Raw genomic sequence first — 27,964 nt, 5'->3', positions numbered from 1 at the left:
AATTTTTCTGATCATTTCGGGGACGGATGAAAGCTGTCGCAGAGCATTTCTACTCCCTTTTCTGATGGTTTTCATTTTATGTGAATTTTAAAATAAATACGTAGGGTATTGCTTTTGGACTTTTTTGGTGAAGCAACCTATATATTGGGTTATTATAGGAACTCTTAAGTGTTTCAATATGTGCTCATTTTGTCCCCCCTCTAATTATATGTAAATTTTACTCCATTTTTGAACTTAATGTGTTTTCGAAGCGCTCAATTTATTTTGGAATTTAATACTGGACACATATTTACTTCCGTCACGGGACACTACAAAAATGAAATACTGACCGAAAAATGGAGTACAGGGCTTACGATATTTTCCTATATGTGATCAGATCACCGAATCTTTTGCAGTCTAGCTGATCTAGAAGAGATCTCGGCAACGGAATAAGTCCGGTGTGGCAGAGTTCTACCGTTCATTCAGAGCAACAAATCTACGAAAAACTGCAAACCTATCAGTGGCAATTCAGCTCTCAGTTCTTATGCTGCATATGATGACGATCATTGCTATAATTGGGTTTCCGGTATAGTTGTGCATACTCAATTAAACTATTATCAGTGTATTATCAATCTGTAAAATGATAACGTCTTAACATGACCCTTATATTGAGGAGGCTGACTGGGGGTACAGCTTTGAAACACTGGATCAGTCTTATCATATTTTTCTTTTCCATACGAAAATTTACTGTGAAGGGAGTCCAACGAAAATCTTTACCCGAGATACATCCGGCTTTTAGGTGAAAGGTTCCTGTGGTTTTGCAATAAGTGGACGATTCAAGTACTTTGTCAACAAAATCCCAAATTTACTACAAATGAACCATTATTTGTACACTATTTATTTAGTGACATATAAAACTGCGAATAACGCTTTTATATAAGCTAAAGCTTTCGTTTCGCAGTGTTTCATGAACAAGTCAATCGTGAACATATTCGTGAGGTTTTTCAAAAACCCTTTGTATTCGATTCCAAATGAACGCAAGAGATAAATACAAGTTGAACTCGTAACTCAACCCTTAAAAGGAACTTTGTAAATGGATAAAAATAAGAAATTCCGGAAATGGATAAAAATAAGAAATTCCGGAAATGGTCAACATTTCTTCTTCCATTTTTTGTATCGAAGGATAGGGAATTGCATCGTTCTTTGGATTTCTTCTTTTCTCATCGGGTTCTATAGATTTAAAACTAGCTCTACAATGCGAATACAAGTGCCAATACCGACAGCTACCGGGTGATGCGCAGCTCTCCCCGAAATGCGAGGCAAAATCTTGACAAAAGAAACAGAGTCTTCCATATCAATCATGGTAGCGAAGCTTGTCTTGGAAAAGATGTCGACGGCTCGGAACATATTTTCCCTGCATCCGCCAGTGACGAAGAACTTGCCCCTTTTGCTGTATGCGAGGGAATACAAACGTGATGGGTATTCGTCCGGTTCCAGAGTATCTATTAAAGTACCCTCGGCGTAATCCCACAGTTGCAACGTGTTACCGTTGCTCCAAGAAGCTGTCAATATTTCCCTGCCACCTTTGAGTATTTCGATCCCGTCGCCGCAGATGTGCGGACCGTTTATCTTCCTGACTGAATGTGGCATCCTGGTATCCCAGAACTGAACCGTACTGTCCCAACCACCGGTCACGAATTCTCTGGGATTCCGAGGGTTGAATTTGACATCGAATATCCTCATGGTATGACCATCCATCACGTCCGGATTCAAACTGCCCCCGTGGGTGCTGATAATTTCTCCGGTCTCGAGGTCGTGAATGCTAATCTTGTTGTCAGTTCCGGCGGCAGCAAAGGATCTCTCGTCAGGGCACAGCCTGTTCACGAGAGTCTGTCTGTCCTGGACGATGTCCCAGAGCATTTCGCCGTCTTCACCATCCCACAAACAGGTTAGACCCGACGAATACGAGGCGAGTAGTAATGTCGCGTCACTCACGTGCTGCAGAAACGAAAGACCTGTAACGGGCATCCCGGGTTCCGCCTTCGGACAAACATCTGACAAATCCTTCAAGGGCATCTGGCTCACGAGATCCAAGATACGAACAGTTCCATCACCGGTTCCCACGGCGATTATTTGCTTAGACTGGTGACAATCACCGACCATCGCTTTATGTACCAACGGTATTTTTCCCGTAAGATGGATGCTTCCTTGAACCTTGATGTGCCCTCTCGAAACACTACTTCTTCCAATTGATCCTTGGGGTATGTTATGATCATCTTCATCTACTTTATCAACGAACTTATACTCGGATGTCAAGGAATTTCTGAGTTCCGTCATTTTCGTTCGGTAACGCAGCCAGTCAGATCGGTTTCTATGTGATAGAAAAATGTTCTTCCACAAAATCGACGAACTTCACCGTGTATCAGCGATTATTATCCATCAGCTTTGGTCGTTCTAAGCTTTTCGCACATGTAAGAAATGCATCGCAATTCACAGAAAGCCTTTACAACAGTTATGATCCCCTTAAGTCATTTTTTGCCTTTTGCTACGGAGCGCAGTTGATTGAGCTTCCGCTCAGAAGACACTGACTTTCCAAAGTAAAAATAAAATACTGTTCTTGAAGAAGTACATTAAAAGGGAAAATATATAAGATGGCGCTGCTGAAGTCACGGAACACCAGTAAAATACTTAGCCGAAAATGTTCTACGATATATGGTAAATCGCCATGTCCGAGGTGGGAATGCAAGCCGATTTCCCTTCTTAAAAAGTCTCACCACAGAGAGCACGAAGCCTACAACGGTACAATTACTATATTAAATCATGTACGTATGCCCTTCACTTATAATTTGAAAAATAGAAGACGGAACTAAAAATCCATGTACAATACTAGATACGCACTCTAAGCTGTTAAGTACACATACACACTTCCGGCACAACTCATTCGGTGGTAAATTTATAATTAAATAACAGACCGGGGGATTGTGGTCGGTTTGAAAGAAAGAACGATGCATGTGAGCATAGGCAGTGGAACCTAAGGGCTGAGGCCATTTGAGCCGGCCACCCTCAATAATTTCTGAAAAAAACAGTGCACTGCACTTTTTCTCTCCTGTGTACGCGTTTGAGTCCCGTATATACGGAAGGATCAGCAACTTTCACCCCCTCCCCCGATGTTTTCTTCACGTCGGCTCATCTGCATGTAAGTTTCTTACGCATCCCGAGCAGTAAGCCATACGAGTATTTAGAAGACCTACAACATTTTCAGTGTTACACTGGCCACCTAAACATTTCTAGGAATACAGAGAAGCCTCATTATTTAATAATAATCATTAATTAATAATTATTAAGTACCCATTTCAAGTGGTAAGGGGCCGTTCAAGTATTACGTAAGCAAATTTTTAGCCATTTTTGACCGGCCCCTCGTCAGCAAAAGTAAGCAAAACTCTGACCCCCCTCCCCTCCTTGTCAGCAAAATTTTGTCAGCACTGCCTCCTACCTCCTAACACTTATTGGTGAGATCAGAAACGTATGCGGGAAGAAGGTGCATAGGGGGCTCGTGCGCCTCCCTTCAGACTCCAGAAAAAATATTTTTTAACGTAAATTTTTTTTTTATTTAAATTTCGAAAGAAAATACCTTTATATGTTATTATAATCAATTTCTGTTTATTTCAATGCTATTTTACGCGAAGGGTAAGAACTCAAAATTTCTCTTTAAGAAATTCATTGCGACCCACCCTTTAAGCCATATCCTTGACCCGCGGACCAAATGTGACCCAGAAGGTTATGTGGCGCGGCTTGACCCTCAAACCCACTTTTTTTAAATGAACTAAGCGGCACATTTACAGATTTCTTGAATGACCAGTGGCACAATTCCAGAGCATTTAAGAGTTGCTCAATCATGCTCATCATCCAAACTCGCCCCCCCCTTGTCCTCAAAAGTCAGCAAATCGGAAACCCCCCCCCCCCATCGATGCTGATGTAATACTTGAACGATCCCTTATGCATAATACGCAAGCGTCGTCCATGACATGATGGATCGTACTAAATTCACCACATTTGCCGGTTATTATGTATAATCGCCATTTCGTATTGGTAAGTAGGATAAATCGGTCTCATTTCCACGTGATAACATTTTATTATTCAGATGACCGTACTGTGAGCCAGAATCTGAATCAGATATAATGAACTCTGATTTAGCGAATTTTTCCGAACCATCGTCGAAATAAATCCTATAATTAGCTCATATTTGACGAATTCTGAAACCCGACCTTGATATAACAAACTCCTATTTGACAAATTTTACGATTGTTACGATTTACGTGCAATAAATCTTTTTTCCCAACGTTATATATAAATATAAAAAACAGACGAACATTCCCTGGATGTGATCATCTCTAATCTCAACGATTTCTTGAGAAAACGTCATCAGCATGGAAACAAAAGTGACGAAAAATTCGTCGTTGTATCTGAGGTGGTTGCATTTTATCGACGCTATAAGCAATGTTCATCAAAATTATTCTTTATGGGAATGAGTACGAACCGTCAATTATAGGCATTACAGCCGAAGTCGTTATAACCGAGTTTGACTGTACGTTAACAGTCACGCATATGCACACAACACGTTCGGATTGCACAAATTCCTTGGAAATTTCCCAGAGGAATGTTTACGAGATGCATGTGCGGTTAAGTAGTACGGTAAAACTCCTCTTAACGGACACTGCACTGATGGAGTGATCGCTCTTTTACGGCCAAATAATATTTTCCCCCTGTGTAATAAAAGTATGCCATTGGAACCCTTGATAAAATTTTTAATGTCACCAATTTTTTACGGACGAATTTTTTTTTTCGTCCCACAGGTGACCGCAAAAGAGAGGTTTTGCTGTATTTAATTATCTCAATAATTGCACTAGTAAACAAATTAATACTTTCCAAATCTGTTAAGCTAAGCAAATGGGTGGCTTTTTATTTAATGGGTGGCTTTCCTTGGCTCAGCGTGGAGTCGCTTCGGTTATAACTGGAGAAATCGCGAGACACCTAGACTGACGCAAAAATCAACGTAAGCACTTCAGCCCCCCCGCCCCAAACCCGGGAGGAGAAACCAGGTATCTCGGGTAAAACCAGAATTTATTGATACGTCAAAGATTACATGTAGTGCATAGTAATAAAAATTATGTAAATCGAAGAATCAAATAAATCAAGTGAAAGTCAAAATGCACCAATTATAGAAAGTTGTGTAAAATCATATCACAGGCGCAATCAAAATTTTGATCGATCAAAGATTGCATGACAGAGGGGAGGCACCCCATTCCCCTCAGACAGTTCAAACGGTACTAGTGTCCTCTTTTCGAAGCAATCGATTGACGGTAAATTAATAACTCATGTGGGGTCAATCCTATCCATCCCGATGAAAATTTTACGTTAACCACAGAAAACCAACTTCAGATGACCACCACTGTGGTGACGGTAGAGTTCGAACCCGGGTTCTCGCATTCGACCACCACAGCGGCAACTAAGTTTGGTTGTAGTAATCTTGAATGAAACGGTTTCTGCTCAGCTCTGCGAACCCTTAGCCCACCTCCTCAAAACCCGGCACCATTGGCACAGTGGCTCGAAACAACAAGCCAGTGATACCATTGCCACGACGATGTTGAGTGTAAGTGGCTGAGCAACTGACCTCCAAATGCAGAGAGGACGAACGCAAAGGGTCCGCTCACTCAAACTGCAGGGGGTCACGATGCTCGGTACCTCTCGGGTCCACAAAGCTAAGCCAAACTAACAGGGGAGAAAGAACAACGAACCACAAAAACATCAAACGAGGACATTCCTTCCCCGAGCTACCTAACCGTGTCAATGCCCACGACCGAAGCCCTAAAAACTGTGATTCTTACCTAATTCTAGATTAGGCCTCATACAGAGGCCTTCCTTCGAGGCTAGACGCAAACGCGTCTTACCAGATTGGAATCTCCAACACGAATGATTTTCAACAGACGTTTCAACACCTAAAAAATGTATTTTTAAGCATGCCATTGCTCAATATAATGATTAAGAAAATAATTCATTTGTTGAAACATATTGTTGTTAACTATGGTAAGAGCGAATCGGCCAGCACAGTGGTGCGCAAAAAGGGGGTCGCGTCAATGAACTAGGGGTGTCGCGATAGATTCTCCAAAATAAAAAAAATCCAAATAAGAAATTCATTTTTATTTTAAAATGTGTCAAAACTAAAGAATGCCTTTATTCAGCTGAGCTAATTACCATGTATCGCACAATGTAATTTTTTCAAATTCTACTTGTGCAATAACCGATATATCGGCTTCGTCATGCCAGAATGACGAATGTGCAATGTCCTGGCAAAAAAAAAAAGAACGTGAGAAATGACATTTGAATGGATTCTCTAGCCATGTTACTCTATGGAAGCTATTTTCCTAAGATGTTTTGTAACGTGTTTCAAAAGGATCACATCCGCGTTTCAGGCACAACTTAGATCAGGGGTGACCAACTTCTGCCTGTTCAAGGGGCCAACATAATGGTCAGCTATAGCGTCGCGGGCCGCATCAGTGGTGCAACTTCGGTGTATAAGCTGCTCCATTATTAATTGAATTAATTATTTATTAAATTAATTTTGTCACTAGAAATAAGAAGTTTGTTAATCAAGAAATCTGCTATTGGAACCAATAGTTCAAATAATGATCAAAAATTTAATTTTTTCACAGTACTTTCACTTTGTCGCGGGCCGCACAAAATCACTTCACAGGCCGCATGTGTCCCGCGGGCCAGCTGCTGGCCACCCTTGACTTAGATAGTATAGATAGTAAAACAAGATATTCAAACAGCTGATAAAAAAAAGGGAAATTTGTACATTCGTGCTTCTGGCATGAGGTGGACAATATCGTTAGTATCAGTAGCTGCCTATTCTTGATTAAGGGCCGTTCAAGTATTACTTAAGCAAATATTTAGCCATTTTTGACCCCCCCCCCCCCATCAGCAAAATTTCTTCATCAGCTCTGCCCCTCTGAATCCTAACGCATATTGGTGGGATCAGAGACGTACACGAGGGGCGGGGGCATAGGGGTATAGGATGCTCGTGCCCCCTTCTCCACGATCAAAAATTTATTTTTTTAATGCAAAAAAAGATTTTCTTTTAAATTTGAAATTTCGGAAGACAATACCTTTATGTTATTATAATCAATTTCTGTTAATTTCAATGTTATTTGAGGGCTATGAACTCAAGATTTATCTTTCATAATTCATTGTGACCCACCCTCTAACCCATATAATGATAAATCGTATAAAGGCCCTTGGCCCGTGGACCAAATTTGGCCCTGGGGGTTATCTGATGCGGCCTGCCCTCCGGAAATCAACATTTTCAGATCACTTAAATGACCCGGGACACAATTCCAGAACACCTAAGCGATACGTGACACGTTTAGAGATCCCTTGAGTGACATGTGACGTAGTTTTAGAGCACTTAAGTGGCCTCAAGTGCGGTTCTACATCACTCAAGTTACCCGCGGCATATTCTCAGATTATTTAAGTGTGTGTGATCCCCGGCATATAATTACGGATCACTTGAATGATGCGTAGCACAGTTCCAGAGCACTTAAGCGGCCCGGTCACATTGCCAGACCACTTGGATAAGCGAAACATTTAGAGATCACTAAAGTGGCTCTGTAGGCCATTTATCAATAGGGGGAATGTTACTTCAAGTGCCCACAAACTATCGGAAGGTTTTTCGTTTTTGGCACACCGAGTAAGATGCCATTAAAAATATTTCATATTTTCATAAAGGGTGGTTGATGACGTAAGCATTATCCGAACCCCCCTCCCACCTTGTCATCAAAAGTCAGCAAATCGGGAAACCCCCCTCTACCCCCCATCGATGATGACGTAATACTTGAACGGCCCCTAACATGCTTGCTTCCTATGAATTTTACGTAGTGTGTATGTTTATGGAAAGCACATCTTCCGCATTTAGAAGACCACACTGGCTTCCAGTGTATTTCTGGGGGGGGGGGGGGGTACTTTAAGGTTACGTTTAAGCTTTTAAGATTGAAAACCCCTAGTATACCAATAGGTTTCCTTTCATCCCCAACCCTCGTCTGTTCTTACATGTACACTGTGACTCAGCGTTTCACATTTTCGACAACTTGTTTAAAATATTGAAATCTATCATATCTGCATATACAGGGGTGATTACTAAATTCCCTTTGCCACATTTTACTGGCGAACCGTGGATCCTGGAGAGAGAGAGAGTCATACTTCCAGTTAGAAAAATTATCCTAATAACGTGTATATATATATAGAACTCAGATCCGTCATTCATATTTCAAGGAGAGGTATAATTATTAAAATAAAAAATACCTTTTTACACGGACTATTTTTATTTTAATAACTATACGACCCCCTTGAAACATGAATGGCGTATAGTCCTCCTACCACGAGATGAGATTCGGCTACGGCACGTTATGTCACGTCAAACGATTCTATTTTATCCTAGAAAAACATGCCAATCGTGAAAGCTCAGTCACTGATGAACTTTTCTCGATGTGCAATCATTTTACCAAAAAAAAAAATTGAATAAAATCATTCGACGTGACGTGACATGACGCAGCGAAAATTCATCTCGTGGTCGGAGGACTATATCTGAATGTTCTGTGAAGTTTATCTGTTTGATCATTTTTTTCGCACCACGGTCATTTTCTGCAACGTGAGTTGATCAATCCTGGACCTACAATTTATTGTCGATTCCGAACGGCAGTCGGAATTTTTACACCCACCGAGAAGTTGGTGCGCTAACCCCTTCGGCGTGAGACTCCCTAGCAATCTTTTCTGTATTCATCTCACCGTTTCTGATATATACCCCTGCGTCAGGAAAGTTACTGACGAAGACGAATCGGGTACCAAACTCGCGACACATCTACACATCCTTTGGTAGAGCTTATTGACCCGGGCTACCACGCCCAAGTGTATCTGCAAAAATAATCTAAAATTAATTATACAACTATTTATTTTTTCATGTTAAAATGTTTTTGTCGCCAAATTATTTCTATTTTCACGGATTAATTTTTGCTGGTCCACAAATAACTTGTATTTATCTCCCCCCCCCCCAAATTTATTAACTTTTATCGGACAAAAAATTACTCCTATTTATTTTTCACTGGTCCGCAAATTATTTCTCAGATTCCCGCCAGTCTGCGAAACGTTCAATTATTTTCACCGGTATGCAGCTGTAAAAAGGTTGAAGAGGGAACACTGCACCACATAAAAAACGTCGGTCCAGACTTTATATCTGATTTTTTTCCCCCTTCATAAACAAGCATGATAACCATGATTATTCAAATATTGACTATACTGGTGCAATATTGTACAAAAGAATCTGTGACTAAAGAAACAACAAAATCTGTAAGTAAAAAAAAAATGTTTAATTCTTCTTTTTATACATATGCCTATCACAAAAATGGAAATCACATAAACGCTATTCAACTTAATTATCAAAATTTATTTTCAGAATAACAGGTAATAAGCTTTTCTTATCCATAATAATGATGACGATGTGCAGCAAAATGGTAATCGGTCTGCCAAACAAACTCTTTGGACTCAGTCTCTTCCGATTCTCTCCTTTTTTTTCTGAAACTAAAAGTGAAACTTAAAAATAAATCAATGTAATAATATATCTAAGTATTACTACTACACTGCATATGCACACTTCGCAAACATTCCTTTGAGGAATTTCACCAACAAAAAGGGTTAATAAATTGGTCCATGCTGGAAAGTGGTGTTTATCTGTGCGTTTTTAATACATTCATGAGTGCCTGTCGTTTGTCAGTTTTGTGTTTGCAAACTAAAGTATTATTAAATTTGATACGTATAAGATGTACATGAAAAATAATAATATTATTTACGCAGAGTACTCAAATTTTTGTCGTTACACCCATTGAACTAATAATCCATTTTGAACTAAATTGTTTTTCTGTGCAAGAAAAATCCCCCTTCATAAGAATAACTTTTCACGATCTCTGCACATTCACACATATATCAATTTCTTCCAACTGTTATGAATTTTTAAATTATTTATAATTTATGGGGGGGGGGGGGGAACAACCTGTATTTACTCTCAAAAATTAAAGCCCAATCTCATTATTATGAGGAAGCCCCCCCCCCCCCAGTTGCGTCCGGGTAGGCCCATGAGTTAAGGCGGCACTTAGTAGTAATGGTACAAATTTCCATCTTTACTTCAGAAAATGGAGGACAGATGGCAGCATGAATATGAAACAAGCATAACTGTACAACATAAATACATTAGAGGCCACACATATACTCATAACATACATTCTCCGGCTTGTGCTCATTCATAAGAAATTCTGTAGAGGAATGTGTATGAGGTGCATGTATGGTTAAGTAGTAGTAGTAATGGTGTACTCCGTTGATGTATTTTTATTGTCATATACAACACCAATGTTTTGATGTAACTTGCTGTTGTAAGTTATATTGCTCCTTTTGAAATCACTATTTCAAATCCATCAGGTAACTCCAACATGAAAACAGCAATAAAATCTTGGAGTTATTTGGCACATTCAAGTAAAATATTGTAAGACATACTTACTAAGGCTAAAAAATTTAAAAATGGATGATTGAAATCTGATGGACGCATCTTTCATCAGAGCTCCCCTTTCGGGTAAGGTGGCATCATCTCGACAGCTCTGTCGACTATGGCATCTATATATCCATCCAAATTCCTTCCATAGTATCGAAAAAATGGCTCAATGAACACCTTGTACATGTAGAAAGCTCCGTTGTATGGTAGAGGTGCAATGCACCACATCAAGAAAGTCACCTAAGGCATGACACATGCAAAATTATGTTTAAATACTTATAGACACAGAGAGACAAAGCACTAGATTAAACATATTGTAGAAACTGAAATCAAGAGACAATTCTAATGGGTTATCAAGTGAATGTCCTACACACAAGTGTCTGCAAATTCTATTTGTCTTGATCGAAATAGCTTTGCATATTACTAACTATGTTCAAAGTCTGGCTGAATTAAAAAATTAGCAAATCAAAGCCAAAGACAGAGCAGAGGTGCATTTATGGTTTTGGAGGCATGAGGGCAACTACACAAATTTTTGCCTCAGTTTTCCCCCATTTCGCCCGTCAAATTTCCTTGATTACTCTTTAATCAAATTTGCCAACCTGTAAACCCAATTGGCCAGCCATTACTTTTACAACTGCACCTGTGTCTCGAAAGTCAGTCTTTTAGCCATTCACATGCTTGCACACAAACTAAGTAATTATTTTGCTCACTCACATACTTGCATAACTAACTAGGTCACACTTTTGGTCACTCACTGGCCTTAGTCCCTTGCTGTTTAGGCGAAGGCTAATTCATTAATGGTTATGTAAATTTTGTCCCCCCCCCCTTTTTGCCTATTCTATCATTCTCTGTCATTCATCCCTCAAATTTGCAGCACCTCTGAACTTGCCGCCCTGAGTTATAGCCCTCTAATCCTCCCCCACTGAAAATATGGCACTGAAAGAGAATATATCCTCAAGAACACTCTGGATTTCAGAATACACACAAAGTGGCCAGAATATGAATACTAGATGCAAAATATCTAGATTGGGTGGGAGAATCCTTTCAATCTGAAATAATGCTAGAACAGAGAAACCTGCCGCTATGTAACTTTGATAAAATAATGGTATAGCACAACAACTTTTCCCAATCACATGCAACAAGCAGCACCATGTAAAATATATAATTAGGGGGGGGGTTTATAAAAATTTAAATTAGTATGTGGTTCCCCCCCCCCCCCAATAAATTATGCCTGGCTGTGTTATACCACAGAAAAATTTTCTCATTACTTTTAAATGAAACTTCCCGCATGGATCACAATGCCTGATTTTATACTCTTTTTCACAACCATATCTGTATAATACAAGATATACTGAAAACTAGCTATTTATGGAGAGATACTGGTTTTTGGAAAATTTTCCCTCTGCTGCTACTAGGACTCAACCCCAGAGTGGTGGTCGGCTGAAGTTGGTTTTCTGTGGTTCCCAACTTCAAGGCGCGAATGCGAGCCGATCTCCCCGTTAAAAAGTCTCGCCACAGAGAGCAACAGGCCTACAACGTTACAAATATTCAATCATTACACTTCACTCACAATTTGAAGTATAGATGGCAGCACTGAAATATCATACACAACACTAGCTACACACTCAGACTGTTAGGTGTACACACGCACTCACTTTGTTCCAGACTCTGCCACGAAGCTGGGCTGGAAGAGATCTCGGCAACGGGATAAGTCTGGTGGCAGAGATCTTGGCGTTCATTCATTCATGGTACTAGGACTCAAACCCGGGTCCCTTGAATGTGCCGGTCAAGTTCTCTACCAACTAAGTCATAGTGACGGATAAAATATTTCTCCTTTGAAGCACATATACTGAATGACACCACAAATGGACAGTGACAGAAATCAACAAATGGCTCATACATAACCACCGTCCATCGCACGGTACCACTCAGTATAGGCCTATAGTGCTCCAAAGGAGAAATACTCTATCTCTCACTAGGCCAATAGTTTAGTTGGTAAAGCACTCGACTGGCATTCGAGGAACCCAGGTTCGAGTTTTGGTAGCAGCAGAGGTGAAATTTTTCCAAAAATCAGTATCTCTGCATAAACAGCCAGTTTTTCAGTATATCTTGCATTAACAAGTGGGGAGTACATCTTTCTCTACATATACGCACAATCTTTTGAGAGATTTCACTATTTTATCAATTAAAAAGGCAACACAAATGGAAAATCTTAATCACATATCTTGGTAAATTTTCACCCAAGATGTTTTATTGTGTTTCAAGTATTTTCTTTTTAAGAGAAGAAAATTCATAAAAAATGCATTTTACATAAAGCATAACTTAATACTGCAACATGACAAGATTCTCTTAAGTTTGAACATATCCAAATGAAAATGAAAACATGAAGAATTATCTTTACTTTATCTAAAATGAATCTAGAGAATGAAGTTCTTGATAGGCACCAGATTTTAGACTTCATGAAAAAAAAAATCCTTACAAGTAATGTTATAAATTATTTCGTCTGCAGCTTGAGGCATGATTCATCATAAGAATCTCATACAAACCGAAAAAGAATATATATATCCTTCAAGCAGACAAGGCATAATCTCTAAAGAAAGAATTAGGCAAAGTGCCAAAAAGAAGAGGGAAAGATAGTGTTTTCATGAGTGAAAATATTTGTTTTCATTTCACATGCATATCAAAATATATTAAAGTATTTCTCCAGCCTAATGATGTTGTCCGTAACACAATGATTGTACTAAATTAATACTTCTACTGCATCAGTAAGTAAAATAACTTGTTTCAATTCTTATACATGGGTCATTCTCACAAAATTGGACAAAAAAAAAAAAACAATGTCAACCAAAAAGTCCGAAAAAATTCTTAAGGACACTTTATTGGCTGGTAAATAAAACAGAGTCAGTAATAAAGTGTGTTCAAAGTTGATGGTGAAAAAGAAAATCAGTTTAAATTTAACCATGTTAAAAGATAGGCAAATCTGACGTGGAATTTTGCCTGTTTCAGCAATAATTTTCAGTTTTTTTCAAAATCTCAATTATTTTTCCCCTTTTTTTATTTGTATTTCTTGTTTGATGTTTTTGTCAATTTTATGGGGGACAACAGATTTCTCATTTGTTTTTGATTTGTTAGCGCAGGAGAGGCACTCAAAAACAAAATCTTCAGGTGGAACATTACTGCAGCTTGATGTTGCAACAAAGAAATTTGGACATCTCTAAACATGAGTCCAAGTGAAAATAATTTCCAAATATTTCTCACAAAAAAAAAGAAACGGTTGCGAGGAGAAGGAGATTTAATGAAATCACTCGCCTTTTTTTTTCCGGAATAAATCTAATTTGTGAGTTAATTTACAATTCTAATTGATTTAAAAGGAAGTTCAAGTGATGACTACATTCGTCTCAATATTCTCAACACAAAATTTGATAGGGGGCGACTGGTGTTGTAGAACTTGAACTAATATTTTCCGAATGTCGCAAATGAAAAAAAAAAAAGTTGGGGAAAATTTTCATTTGGCTGTAAACTATTCACAATTTTATTTTAATTATGAGAAAAGGGGGAATATGAAAATATACGGATCCTAAATACATATTACTAGCTAAAATACCCAGCGCTGCCAAGGTTTTCTTCAATTATTGGGAGGATTGAAAAAGTGACAAACCATTATGAAAAGGCATATATAAACTATTATACATAATACTGGTAGCATTAAAGAAGTGACAAACAATTGTAAAGGCATATGCATGTCTTAAACTTATTGGTAGGGAACCATGGTAACCAAAGTAAACATTCCGAAAGTGATTGTTGAGGCTGAGAAACTATTGTTGCAAGACTTTTAAACATCGGCCTAGCTCTGACAAACTTTTAAAGTAGCCTATCATTCAAGTCGGGTCCCGTTTGATATATTTGTAAATTTTGGCTACAATCACTCCAAAATTATAGACTTGTATAGAGAACACACACAGAAAATCAATTTTATATACATGTAGATTATACATACAGGGTGTCCTGCTAATGGAGTAACAAACTCAGAGGGTTGTTAGTAGGCATTAAGAGGAACAAAAATTGCAATTGAACATGGTGTCGCAAGCCACGTTGACACCGGTTGAAAATCTGGTGGCATTGAAAATCTCAAAAAATGCATGCAGGCTCTGAGAGCAGAGGAGACGAAAGGTGGATGTCAGTTGATCGCTGAATGCATTTGCTCACCATATCTGATGTAAGCAGCAGTACAAACCGGATGTGCTATGATAAGATCAAGCTCTGTGGATGATGTAAATCATAACCATTGCGTTAGTAAGCATGTGTAGCCATTAGTTGTCTGTTTCAATGAGTATCGTGATGGCTTCGAGTGCGCCCAGGAATCGTTTTCATATTGTTTTTGACTGTGCAATGATGTCAGTGACCACCACTTCCAACAACTCTTGTAATAATTAATCAAATTTAATCTTTTTGCAGTTATTATTGTACTGTTTTTCGTTGCAGCATGACGTCAAAACCTGCATGCGTTTTTTTGCGATTTTCACCCTTTTAACACGGTTTGCGACACCATGTTTCATGGCAATTTTTTTCCTCTTGATGCATGCTAACAACCCTCTGAGTTCGTCAGTCCATTAACAGAACACGCTGTATATAGATTGGAAAAAAAATTATATATTTTAGTTTTAAGATAGAAAGCTATCATTTTAAAATTTGAAAAAAAGGGCTAGGGACAGCGAGGAAACAACATTTCCTTAACAAATGAAAATTTGTTCAAGCAAATTTTTAAAATCTATTGATGAAGAAATAACAGACAGAGTGGTGACTTTTTCAGAAACTGTAATACAAATATAAAGTGATGGGGAAAAAAATTGTGTGCCAAATTCATTCAAATGCAAACTGCTGGGAACACAATTTAGGCCAATTTTGTCAGAACAACCCCATATATGTAAAAAAAATAAAATAAAATAATGAAATTGTCTATTCAATAAAAAAATAGCAGGAAAAACTTGTAAGTTTTTTTAGAGTAACCTCTGATTCGAATATTAATTCCTCATTTCGACATTCAGATTCTTTGGTTACAAAATATAAATGAATTCAACAAAATAATATTTCCACTGATTTTGAGAAATTACGTCATTTCTTTATCAATACACAGAATCTTTTGGAAAATATGGGGGTCAAAACTTCAAGTAGTAGAACTATAGAACTATAAGCATATATACATATAAGTCCCTCAAGGGAAAACGCGCGGATCATGGAGGGTGTGTGCAGTGAAGGAGAGGAGGACATGTCTATCCCAATCCTTCTGCCCATACCAAAATAGAGGGCGGTTACAATTGAACTCACACTACTCAGGCCTAAGTAGAGCCTGTTCTGAGAAATGTAGTTCATTGAAACTCGGTATATGTAGGTTACATGGACCATGGAAAGAAGGAAACTATAATTTGAAAAAGCGTCACTGGTGAACAAAAATTAACTTTTTTTTATATATTGCAATTTTCTTTTTTCTACGATCCATATAACCTCCCACCCAAAATGTGTCTACCCGAACAGGCACTAATTAGGTTTGAGTAGTGGCAGTTCAATTATAACACTACCCTCCATAAATTTTTCACTGAACAGTAGCGGGGGGGGGGGGGGTTATTCACCCTCTTCTACTTCAAAATTCTTGGTACAAACATTAGGGGATGATAGAATACAATAAAAAAAAAAGTGGATCACCCTGCAATGCATACTCTAAACCAAAGCAGTAACTCGATCAAAAAGCACTTCCCACAGAAGTCATAGTTATTTGCACTGTGCATTACAGACAAGACAGGCAAGTGAATATGCACTCTTGTCTCAACTTTTTTCTCTGCGGTCATTTGAAGAGCCCTTGCCACAATGACAGTTCCATCGAATTTGATGCACATCTTATTGCCAGAGTTTTAGTAAGCTGCTGACATCATTCAAGCGAGACATGCCTGGTGTTTTTGCCAATGTACAGCAATCACTACATTCAAATTGGCAGCCTCTGTCAATGTAATAATCAGTGGCTGCACATTTGAACATTTGCTGTAATAATGATCATTTCATGGCGCAGCAAGTAAATGCCTCCACTGTTCACTGCTTGAGTTCTGAGTATTCATTGTAGGGTGATTTGTGGTCGACTAATTGTGTTATATTACTCCCCCGCCTAATGTTTGAACCATGAATTTGTGTGCTTATACAGCAGATTCTTGTTTATTCAAGATTCGAGTCCCATCCCCCAAAAAAACACATCACACAGCATCAATCAGCAATAATAACTGCAAGTTGCGAGCACGAGCACAGTCTATTTTTTGTTACTTGGCACTCGTCAGGAAAGCAGACTATGATAAAAAAAAACTCTTTAAATCCTCACAGGAAAGAACTTTTTGAGTATGGTATTTTACTTTGGAATATTCTGTAACTGTAAGTTCATTTTTTCCGTTCATTTTTTCTGCTGTTTTGTTGTAAAATATGATTATTAGGTTCATAATGTGTAAAATAATAACACAGTTTTAACGTTTAATAGATTATTTTTAACACCTCCCTATTATCTAACATTTTTGCTTATCCAACATTCTTCCAGTCCATTTTAGTCCGATAAGTGAGACTATACTGTATATTAAAATTATACTGTGCAATCATATATATAATATATATGCATAATGCATGTTTGCAAAAATTACATTTCAATGTATTTTGAAAACACCGAAGTCCAGATCTTATGATTATTTAACCATACACACAGTGTTGTGATAATTTGCATAATTAATAATTGAGAATAACAACTATGTGTAATAACAAATAAAATTATAGGTTCTTTACTTTCATTGAGCTGTAAAACGGCATCCAATCCAATAGGTAGTCTGATAGAAACTCCACGATGTTGAACAGTGCAAAAACGACCCAATAGGCTAGCCATATGGTATCATCCTTTTTAGTAGGTGTATCGATAGCATGCAATCTACATATGGTGATATTTAAAAGAAATAAACTTAAATTGAGGACTCGACTGATCAACAAAAATTCACTAATTAGAATACCGTCAAACTTTGGTATAAAAAATAACATTCGAGGAGCAACAAAATGTAGTTATTATAACCACGGTTGAGTGTTTTAAGACAACATTGGAAGGAAATTCAATGGTCCGACATAGGTGTAAATTTTTATTGGGCCCATGCGTCTGAGCTCCAACATTAAACATCATCACAAAACTATAGAAATAGGCCTACATATGGGGGGTTTAAGCCTCCCCCCCCCACAATACCTACATTGATTTCCTGAATGTATGTCTGTCTGTATGTTCTCCATACAAATCTATAATTTTGGACTGATTATCGCAAAATTTTGCAAATACGGGACAAACTTGTCATGTTCTGGCAAACGAAGGGGAGGGGGGGGGGTGATAGACGAGCCCAAGTGGAACATCAAACACCCTACTAACCCTGGAATCCTCCCATCATTGAACCGTTTTTGGGTTATGGTGGATAATTGATTATGGGGGGAGGGGGAAGAAATGTGTCAAGTCAGTGAAGTATTTGGGAAACCTCACCCAAAGGAAATATCTGGATTTAATGGCAAGCTACAAGTGCTGCAAGATTGGCAGAGTTAAAAAAATCAACCTTTCGCCAAAATTTTTAATTGCAAATTCTGCAAAACCCTTGTAGCTAAAATTTGTCAGATTTACCATAGTTCTCCATAGTACAAGCTTTCAGAACAGCCAAGGGGGTCATTCAAGTATTATATCAGCATTGAGGGGGGGGTTTTGGATTTGCTGACTTTTGATGAAAAGGGGGAGGGGGGTTTGAAGGTTGCTTACGTCATCAACCACTCCTTTTTTGAAGATATGAAATATTCTAAGCTGCTGACGAAATTTTGCTGACGGAGGGGGGGGGGGTCAAAAATGGCTGAAAATCTGCTTACGTAATACTTGAATGGCCCATCACTGATTTAGTTCAGAGAAACTTCGCTTTTTGTTTGAATACATTACTGAAATGTATAAATATTTGTGAAATTTCAGAATTGGCAGATACAGATTTTGCAGATGATTCCATTTTTCAGAAAAATCCTATAAGGTAACATTACACCTGTATCTACAGGATATATGTATTTAATCAAGCGAAGATTGTGGAAGTGAAATATAATTGTGCCCAAAACCTACTAAAATTATTTTGACGAACTCCAATTTCAGTGATGTATTGTGAGCAAAATACTAAAATTCTCCGGAACAGGGGCAGTATAATCCAGATTGCCAAATTAGTATGATCCAGACCGCCAAATTAGTATAATCCAGATCGCCAAGGGTACTATAACTCGCTAATGTAATGGCAGTGGGTTGCCGTTTCTTCTCTCTTGCTTAAAGAACCTCTCATTACAAATGTTCTAGAACCATTCATTATAGATGATGCGAAGTGCGGGTGATTAAAAAGGATAAACAGAACTTTCTCCCCTCTGTACAGTAGCATCTATTTCGTTCCCAACATGTTGTTGTCTTGTCAATAGGATTATACCAGATTACGAGGTTGTATGTTTCCGACACATTTCTTCTTTTTTGTAATTACATTTGGCATGCCTTCTGCCATTAGTGCCATAAAGAAATATCATTATTTTAGATTATTATTGTTTTAAATAGTCTGGATACTTAGAGAGACTTTTGCCTGACCGATTCATTTTATGCCAGAGAGTTCGGGTTCTACATATTTTTTTATACCCAGAACAGGGTACATACTATTATTTATTATATTGTTGGTTTCTGCTTTTCTTTTCGATGCTGTCGATTATATTTTTTTGAAAGTCATCAGCATATATTTGGCCTTGATGACTTTTGTCTGGGCCATCTGCCGTGTGTGGCGCCGAAAATCGCCATTTCCCCTGAACTAGATCACCAATAAGGTTTATTGTAGGCTCTTTTGAAAGCTGGACAACGTACACATTTTTGGTAAATTTGATCAACTTTAGCTAGAAGTGTGTTTACGTAATTAGATGAAAAACTTAGGTAATAAATTGATTTTGACCTTCACCAATCTTTCAGCACTAGCACCTCGCCATTAAATCCAGATATTTTGAAGAAATCTGTGTGACCTTTCAGGATTTTTTCCCGTTCTTTTTCAATTCTTTCTTTCCCCATGTCTTCTTCAAAGAAAAAAACACAATTGATATGTATTGTGTCTTCTTTATGGGATCATGCTGAAAAATGTGTGTATAAGTGATGTGAACCTAACGTGAAGTTTATTTCTGTGTAATGCTTGTCATAGTGCTGCCATCTATATTAAATTAATGAAAATGATCAAGTATTCCAAGAGACCTAATCTGTGCAGGGAATTTATTAATGTGTTAGTAGACACACATCCATGCAGAACCGGGATTCGAACCCAGACCGGCAGAACCCCTCCCTAACCATTGGACTGCTAGGCAGCAAGTACAGTGTGTGTGAGATTTGATTTGTATTGTGTCCCACAAATGTAAAGCCGATGCCATCCTATTGTCGCACACGAAATTCCAAGATTCATGACCAAACCATCAAGCGAGCAACATGTCGCTCCCTAGATTTTTGTTTCGTCTTGTTTTGTAAATAAATTATTTTTTTTAAGAAATTAATCATTCTCGATCCTTCATTTTCTACAAAATCACACAACCTAACAACCAAAAATGCAAACTATGAGTGAAGAGCCATGACTGAAAATCGCACCGTTGTAAGCCTTCTGCTCTCTGCGGCGAGACTTTTTTTAACAGGGATATCAGGTCACACTCACGTTTCAAACCACCAACTTCATAAATAGAATCCACTGCACATCAGCTTTCACACACATCGATAGATACATTGACCGAAGTTATCATTTAGAAGATCCCCTTCCACACCGATTAATTTTGTATCAGTTAAATGAATAGTCAACGTGACATTCGTCAACATATCAAACTAAAGAAAATTAATCGAAATAATAATGGGACTAAATCATAAAACGAGCATAACGTTCCACTTACGATGCATAAGCGGGATAAAGGAAACCAATAACAAGGTAAATAACATGATAAGCAATTGAAGAACCTATAGGAGAAAATGTCACAACATGAATCAACTAACATGCCATGCTTACGAAATAATAACAAGCATTCAAACAAAACATCGAATCTAAACTGTAACAAAATGAAACATGTAAAATCAAATTATGATTACGTATCATTAAAAAGCTAAATATGAGGGATTTAAAGCACTAAATATAATGTGTGCAGCATCCAACACAAGTGGTTGTTACAAAATAGTTGAGCCATGCACAAATTGCTAAATAAAGCCAATAAATAACTAAAGAATCATTAGCTAATGAATATAATTTCATTGTTTAGGTTCACCTCTGGCCATCTTTTTAGTTAGTTGGCGATTTTTTCCTTTCGCCTGAAACTAATTGGGAGATAAAAATAGAAACAAAAAGGAACTCAACCACACACCCACGTGAGTATGTAAACAATGTTTCCGAGACGTCCTTGACTTCGATGTTTACGCCAGTGATAGGATTAAAAACTAATTCCAATAAAATCAATGTAATAACTTTGTGACCATATTCTACCACGAACAAATACGGATTGATTGTGGTTATTGTCAAGAAAGTCGCCAATATTATGAAAAAAAATCTGTAATAATTTCTGCTGTAATTGCAAAAACATTCCCAATCATCGGGAAATTGGGGGTGTGGCGCTTGGGTTGTGCTGCCAAATTACCCAAAAAATAGCCTGAAGCAGAGCAGCACTTTGAAGTGTGGGGCTGATAAGGCCCTGGACAATTTTATTTTTTCATATTCTTGTTTTTCCCTGCTATAAATTCACTACAAAAAGGTCCGCCAAACGTACCAGCCTAGGGGCACTGCTCCAGGATGTTTAGGGGCGGGGAGGGCAATGGGTGAGCGACAGGGGATATATTGCAACGAACCCCCAGTTTGTAGGCCCCCTCAGTTGAAGTTGGTTTTCTGTGGTTCCCAACTTCAAAGCGCGAATGCGAGCCGATCTCCCCTTTGAAAAATCTCAGCACAGAGACCAACAAGCCTACAACAATACAATTATTTAAATCATTAAACTTCACTCATAGTTAGAAAACTTGATGGAAGCGCTACACACAACAAGCATTAGACAGAAACAAATTTCACGTCCGGTTCACTACACATACACATACATTCGAACATGTACCAATTCGTTAGAAGTTCCGCAGGGGAATATGGACGAGGTGTGCATGTCTAGTTCAGTAGTAGTGGTTTGAAGCCCCCGCCCGCACTTTCAGTAATAGACGAGGAAAATAATTTCCTCAGTTAATTCTGGGATTTTTTTCTATTTCATTAATTCTGAAAATTTCATCAATATTGTCGAGCATTTTTCTCATTTGTATTCATCAATTTTTGGTCTTTTCTTTTATTAATTCTAAATCTGCATCCATTCTTGTATTTATTTATTTTTCCTTATACTTAATTTTGGACTTTCTAAAATTCTAAGATTTTCTCTTTCATTAATTCTGAATTTTCATTTCAAAATTCTGGTATTTTTTCCTCTCATTTATTCTGAATTTTCGTCAATTCTCGAATTATTTCCATCATTACTGCAATTCGGAATTTCCATCAAATCTGGGATTTGTTTTTTCTTTCATTAATTCTGAATCCTCATTGGTGAGCTTGTATTTCAATTATTTAATTTTTAATTCATTAATTCTAAATTTTCATTAATTCTCAAATCATTCATCTAAAATTTCCATTAGTTTTGAAAAAATGAGTGCAAAAGGGGTTAACATTATATTGTTTCTTAATACTTGAAAATTAAAAAATAGAACATCTATAAGATGCAGAGATATGTAAAAGATTTTATTAACGTATAGTATAGCGTATAAAATCGTAAATATATGTGCGGAATTTGAAATAAATCAGTGATTATATAATATTTATAATTACATTTCTGTTGGAGCATTAGTTTTTGAGAGCTTTTGAAAATGTTAAAAGATATGAGATCCCCTTCAATAAAGAAGAGATTAACTAAGTGTGCTGCATGATAGGAAAAAGGTTTGTCGATACCCCAAAGGTATAGTTGTACTTTATTCCTATTTCTCGTCAATCTTCCATTCGTGTAACCACCTATGGAGACTCTTTGGGTCCTTTACTATGCATCTCAAAACTCGTTCTCGATAATAAGTCCGTATAGAACAGGCGTGCATATTGTGCACTTTATAACCCTTCCAGTCCGAAGGCCAGATATGTGGTATTACTTCTGCCCGCGGGCCAGAAACTTATAGTTCAGTTCAAACTTATAGTTTCAGTCAAACCTCGTTAATGAGTCAATCTTGGGAAAGCAAAAATATCACTTGATATGCGGAGTGACTCATTAAACGGAGTAAGCCATAGCTGTGCCATTTCCTACCTGAAGAAAATAGGGACGTCCAAAAAGTGATCCGATAAGTGGAGTGACGTGTTAACCGGGTGACGCATTAACGAGGTTTGACTGTATATATACACATATAGAGCGACCACATAATCTGTATCCTATAGAACATTTCCGTAGTTTTAGCAGTCCAAATTTTTAAGCAAAATGTCCCTTTTTTCCCCTTATTTTCAAAGAGGAAAATAGAATGATTTGAATTTTTGACATAAAGAATTAAGGTTATTTTGATGTCTTATGTTATGGTATGTAAGTTTATGTGACTGCTACTACTAAGCCACACAAGCACCTCGTCCACATTCCTCTGCAGAATTTCTAACGAATTGGTACATGTTGGAATGTGCGTGTACGTGTTGTGAACCTAACAGGTGAGGTTTGTTGTTGTGTAAATGCTAGTTATATGTACTGCTGCCATCTGCCGTCACTTTTTCCTACTATGAATGAAGTGCAATGAATTAATAATTGTATCGTTGTGTAGGCCTGTTGCTCTCAGTGGCGAGACTTTTTAACAAAGAGATTGGCTCAAATTCGTGCCTCGAAGTTGGGAACCACAGAAAACCAACTTCAGGTTATTTACATGACTGATAGAGTGAGTAATAATTATTATTTAGAAGACACCAACGAATAAGGCAAATACACAAAAAATAATAAAAGTCCTAATGTTCTTGGGCAAAGTGGATCAACTCTTCTATGTAATAATTATTGCTCTACTAGTTATGTGAATATACTACTACTTATGTAAACTGTGTAATGTAAACATATAGTCTTGCAAATATATCCATCTTACATATTTGACAAACATTTACGAATTTATAAACGATAATTTGAATCATACACATGTGAGTGGATTCTTATTTGAATTACACTTGAATTTTATACATTGTGACCTGCAGTAGACCTCTATTTTCCGCTATTGGCGATTTTTCATACAACTTTACTGGCCTGGGGAAAAAAATTCTTTGTAATCGATGACTTCACTCGTCTTTGACAATTTTTTTAAACTGTTATTGACAACTTAACTTGCTATTGACACGGTAATTGCCAACTTTACTTGCCCTTGATCGTTTTCCTGGCTGAATGAATAAAAGATAGAACAGACTTATCTCGGTTGTTGTCTACTACCGGACTTACCTCGTTGCCGAAATCTCTTCCAGCCTAACTTGTCAAGTTTGTTGGTGTGACAACTTTACATGCATTTGACAGTTTTTTGGCAAAAATCCCGTTTGGATTCCCCCTATTTCACAAATTTTTTATGAATGAAATATGTTCAGCCTAGGTATTTATCGTGTTGTGTGTACTGATACTTTTCTACCGGTACACCTTTCGTGGACCAAGTAGAACACTCTGACCGGTCGGGAGTTGTACATCCCTGGTATAGAGGTTAATGATAAGCAGTTAAAAGTTGATACAGTAATAATAAGCATTGAGAACAAACGATTGTTTTTCTTCCTTTTTTTGGACCTAGCAAAACGTATATGTTCTTTTTTCTCATTACTTTATTCTTTTAAATTCGAAAAAGAACCAAAAGCATGTTGAAGAAAAAACGACAAGTTCGATTTCAAGCCCTCCTCATTCTTCACCAGCGTCATTTTGTACTTCCCCGGAGAGAGAGAGAATAGCTGAACAACACATGTCAAAGGACGAGGGAGAGAGAAAGTAAAACACACAAATTCAACTCTGGAATGTTCCAGAAAGTAACGGAAAAATCACAATAGCGGGGGGAGGGGGAAAGTAGAAGAAGGAAAATAGAAAATTCTAGAAGGAAGGGTCGGTTAAACTTATAAAAGGAAGATGCGGGTTTGATAACAGAGAAAAACAGGGGAATCCAATACGGAAATGAAAACATGACATAAAAATGATTGTATCCGGAAGATTTGTTGAACTCATAGCAAGGGACACAGAGGAAACAACAAACGAGATGAAAGGGTGGATAAGAAAAGAGAAAGCTTAAACACAAACACAAATAAATAAATGTAGTATTTTTCTCTCCCAGTTTAGTCCCAGATTTTATTTATTTGCGTTTTTCTTTTTTTCCTTAAATATACATCAGGAGTCACTCTCAACTAATGGAACTGAAAAATGTTTAATGGAATAAAAAGGAACACGCCAAACTATAAACAACTCTGTTCATCACTTTCATCGAAAAACACCACGAAACACATACTCGTGAAACTCCCATCAGGAATTTTGTACTTTTTTCTTTTCTTTATTTCATTTCCTCTATATGTCTTCTTTTTTTTTTCCAGTTTTATGTGATCCTTGTGATAAATGATTCCCCTTCGAGATTCCTCCACTCAGTGATTGAGTCCCTTATTCTCTCGAATCCTGTATATTTCTCTGTCCTCTTTGTCTCCATCTTGTATAGACAGGAGAGATAAAATGAAAAAAAAAAAAAAGAGTAAAGGATTGAATCGCACACCCAGAAGAAAGAAAAAAAACCTGAATTTTCTGTTTCTCATCGAAAATATAGAACGGAAATATTACTGAAATTTTCTTTTAGAAATATGTATTAGTGCAGTACAGTGAAACTTCAATTAACTATCATTCGTTTAACCGCCAGTTTCTGTTATCCGTCATCGTCTAAAAGAAAAATACGGAAAAAAAAAAACAGCCGCGGGGTTTAAGGGCCAAAGAGATCGCATCACTGCTATGGTGCGAATGCCACCGGCAATCATAGATTACCCCTGCTTGTAATTGGTGAATCTAAAACACCACGTGCTTTCAAAAATTTAAATATGAACGCATTGCCCCTGTGCTCCTATTCTGCCCAAAAAAAGTGCTTGGATGGACCGAACATTTTTTGTGTGCCATATCATATACGGGGAGATTATAAAAGAACTATCCCGACATATGGGCCCCTAACTATCGTACCATTCACAGAAACTGAATGAAATTTTGGCATAAGGTATTTTGAGGTATGCGCTCAAGAATGATACGGAAAACAACAGTGTCACTCTAACAGTTACGGTTACTCGAAAATTTCGAAAATATCAAATGGCAACACCAATTTTCTTGTATTGGAATGCGATCTCCATACTGAAAAACACTAAATAGCGTTGGAATGGCACCTGTAGCACGAAAATCCCCGGAGCTAGGCAAAGAAAAAGTAAAAAGGACTTTGCCGTGCACCAGAGCATTAATGTTCGTTTCATTCGTCACACCGTTTGAGATCCCAGCCTGATTAGTCCTCCACAAGGTCATGTGGAAAATTTGTGAAACACAATAAAATGCTTTATTTTATGTTGCTTCTCTGTCCTTATTGGTTGTCCTCACTTTTAGCCTATCTACCGCCGGTGATTTTCATGCTACAGTTGCCGTTCGAACGCTATTTAGGGTTTTTCACAATGGAGATCACATTCCAATACAAAAAACTTGGTGTTGCCATTTGATATTTTCGAAATTTTCTCACTGTAACCGTAACTGTTAGAGTGACACTGTTGTTTACAATATCATTCTGGAGAGCATACATCAAAATACCTTATGCCAAAATTTCATTCAGTTTCTGTGAATGGTATGACAGTTAGGGGCCCATATGTCGGGATAGTTTTTTTATAATCACCCTGTATATATATATATATATATACCCGCATCGGACATGTAGTCGAAAAATACCTGCCCAGTCAAAATTTCTATACGCCCCGGGCTTATCGGGCAATAGATTTGTCCAGCCTTGCTACGTTATTGCATGTACAGACACCAACAACTTCGGAAATATTGGACTATACAGGGTGTTCTGTAGGTGCTAGCACGGCCATTATCACATCTACCTTCCGTCGTAGAGGTATGATTCCAATTTAAAAAATGCTCAACAGGCGTTGAAAAATTAACCATTACCAGTTTTGAGAGTGAAAATAAAGTGTATTACAAAATAAAAAAATCTAAATTTTTCTACGGTCCCTTTGTGCTCTAACTTGAACTTAGGAAGTTGTAGCCCCGTGTCTCTCCTGATGCAAAAAAAAAAATCCGTTTCTAAGTGAAATATTCATAGATATATTCGAGTTCAAAAAACGGGGGGGGGGGGGATTTTGGAAAGGACAGCGTTAAATGCGGAAAAACCGTTTTACCCACATTTAACGTTGTTCTTCCCTAAATTTCCTCTGTTTTTCGAATATCTCTGTGGTATCTCTGTATATTGCACTTAGGAACATGACATTTTTTTTTGTTGGGCTAAGGGGAGTCAAAGCAACAACTTTCTAATTGGAAGTTAGAGCACAGACGGACCGTATGAAAATTTAGATTTTTTATTTTGTGACATGTGACACACTATATTTTCCGCTCTAAAACTGGTACTATTTTTTGAACGCCTGCTGATAATTTTTTTTTAAATTGAAAAAAATACCTCTACGACGGAATGTTGATGAGATAAAGGACGTGCTGAAACTTACCGGACACCCTGTATGTTTGTAACTTTGAAAAAAATGTTCCTCAAGTAATTTCGTATGTGTTAACGCTTCTTTCTTTGCTGAGCGTTCATATTTCCGTGAAATATGGATTGTTAATTCGTTAAATTACTTTTATAATCAACCGATATACATTATAGCAGCTGTGCTTTTTCATACGAAGTTTTCTCAGAGGTAATGGCAGTTCTGATTGGCGAGTGTAAAATGGAAGGAAATGATAGATTCTACACTAAACCTAAGTTTGAATCAGCATGCTTAGCTTTCACTGAGAAACATCATATGAAGAGAAATGGTTTAATCCATTCATACATTCAGCGGAATAATTAGTAGTATAGTCCAAGTCTAATTGTACCTCTATCCGGATTTCTGCGTGCGTCGTCCTATTATATACGTTTCAATTCACGGAGACGTTTTAGTTCCGCCCGCAGGAATACAATTTCTAATGTCAAAGTGACGTCACCCGAGACATATTTGGAACTCCTATACAGCGTGTTCCACAAAAAGAGTCTCCTAAAGGATTAAAAATTCTAGTGATGAATCTCGATTGAATTGGGTTTTGGTTTTATCAGCACAAACGCCAATTTGGTCAAACTGCGCCAAAACC

At 37.6% G+C, this 27,964-nt stretch overlaps 2 protein-coding genes across 2 annotated transcripts; both read right to left on the bottom strand.

Annotated features, from left to right (window-relative positions):
* Positions 1-1,209: 1,209 nt before the first annotated feature.
* LOC149089922 (protein tipD-like) lies at positions 1,210-2,316 on the bottom strand. The gene has a single exon (XM_089234953.1). The coding sequence runs from the start codon at positions 2,314-2,316 to the stop codon at positions 1,210-1,212; it is 1,107 nt and encodes a 368-aa protein (XP_089091079.1).
* Positions 2,317-9,379: 7,063 nt separating this feature from the next.
* On the bottom strand, positions 9,380-21,026 carry LOC149089921 (receptor expression-enhancing protein 5-like). The gene is made up of 5 exons (XM_089231056.1): positions 20,903-21,026; positions 20,537-20,600; positions 17,381-17,519; positions 10,580-10,810; positions 9,380-9,609 (listed from the first exon to the last, which is right to left on the bottom strand). Exons 1-4 carry the CDS (start codon positions 20,910-20,912, stop codon positions 10,634-10,636), a joined length of 390 nt encoding a protein of 129 aa, XP_089087182.1. The 5' UTR covers positions 20,913-21,026; the 3' UTR covers positions 9,380-9,609; positions 10,580-10,633.
* Positions 21,027-27,964: the final 6,938 nt, after the last annotated feature.

The sequence above is a fragment of the Pholcus phalangioides genome, unplaced genomic scaffold (genome assembly GCF_987345545.1).
Source record: "Pholcus phalangioides strain wild (caught in Gottingen) unplaced genomic scaffold, Ppha-v1.0 ptg000001l_1, whole genome shotgun sequence".
NCBI classification, from domain to species: domain Eukaryota; kingdom Metazoa; phylum Arthropoda; class Arachnida; order Araneae; family Pholcidae; genus Pholcus; species Pholcus phalangioides.
Note: the sequence above shows the minus strand (reverse complement) of the source record. Positions and strands in the feature narration are given on the sequence as shown.

Excerpts from the sequence above, each read along its gene's own strand:
- LOC149089922 (XM_089234953.1), bottom strand. The coding sequence starts at position 2,316 with ATGACGGAACTCAGAAATTCCTTGACATCCGAGTATAAGTTCGTTGAT.
- LOC149089921 (XM_089231056.1), bottom strand. Across the intron at positions 17,520-20,536 it reads CTTTATCCCGCTTATGCATC|ATTGCATGCTATCGATACAC; the intron begins GTAAGTGGAACG and ends CACCATATGTAG. Across the intron at positions 10,811-17,380 it reads CGTTTTACAGCTCAATGAAA|GTGACTTTCTTGATGTGGTG; the intron begins GTAAAGAACCTA and ends GTCATGCCTTAG.